Source organism: Pterocles gutturalis, unplaced genomic scaffold, assembly GCF_000699245.1.
Source record: "Pterocles gutturalis isolate BGI_N339 unplaced genomic scaffold, ASM69924v1 scaffold38642, whole genome shotgun sequence".
In the NCBI taxonomy this organism is placed as follows: domain Eukaryota; kingdom Metazoa; phylum Chordata; class Aves; order Pterocliformes; family Pteroclidae; genus Pterocles; species Pterocles gutturalis.
The window spans coordinates 386-649 of record NW_010111537.1 but is presented as its reverse complement, the minus strand read 5'-3'; the positions used below and the strand labels follow the sequence as shown (position 1 = coordinate 649).

General features: G+C 59.1%; 1 protein-coding gene across 1 annotated transcript in view; it reads right to left on the bottom strand.

Moving 5' to 3' along the window:
• LOC104461990 (paired box protein Pax-9-like) overlaps nt 1–264 on the bottom strand; it is a gene marked incomplete at both ends in the record, with an annotated part of 814 nt that overhangs the window by 339 nt on the left and 211 nt on the right. Inside the window, 1 exon segment of the mRNA XM_010073756.1 lies at nt 5–261. Within this exon segment, the coding sequence (XP_010072058.1) occupies nt 5–261 (257 nt within the window).

Here is a 264-nt window from a genome sequence, read left to right as displayed (position 1 = left end):
GAGTAAATGTGGTTGTAGGGCAGAGCAGGCTGTGGGGGCGGCTGGTGCTGCTTGTAGGACTCGTAGTGACTCTGCTGAGACAGGTTCCCGATTTTGTTCCGGAGGATGCGGCTGATGGAGCTGACCGACGGCACGTTGTACTTGTCACACACGCCATCGGCCAGCAGGCGATCCCGGATCTCCCAGGCGAAGATGCCCGGATCCCTTTGTTTGTAGGTCCGGATATGTTTTACCACCGTGGGGGTGGTGACCCGAGGCTTGCTG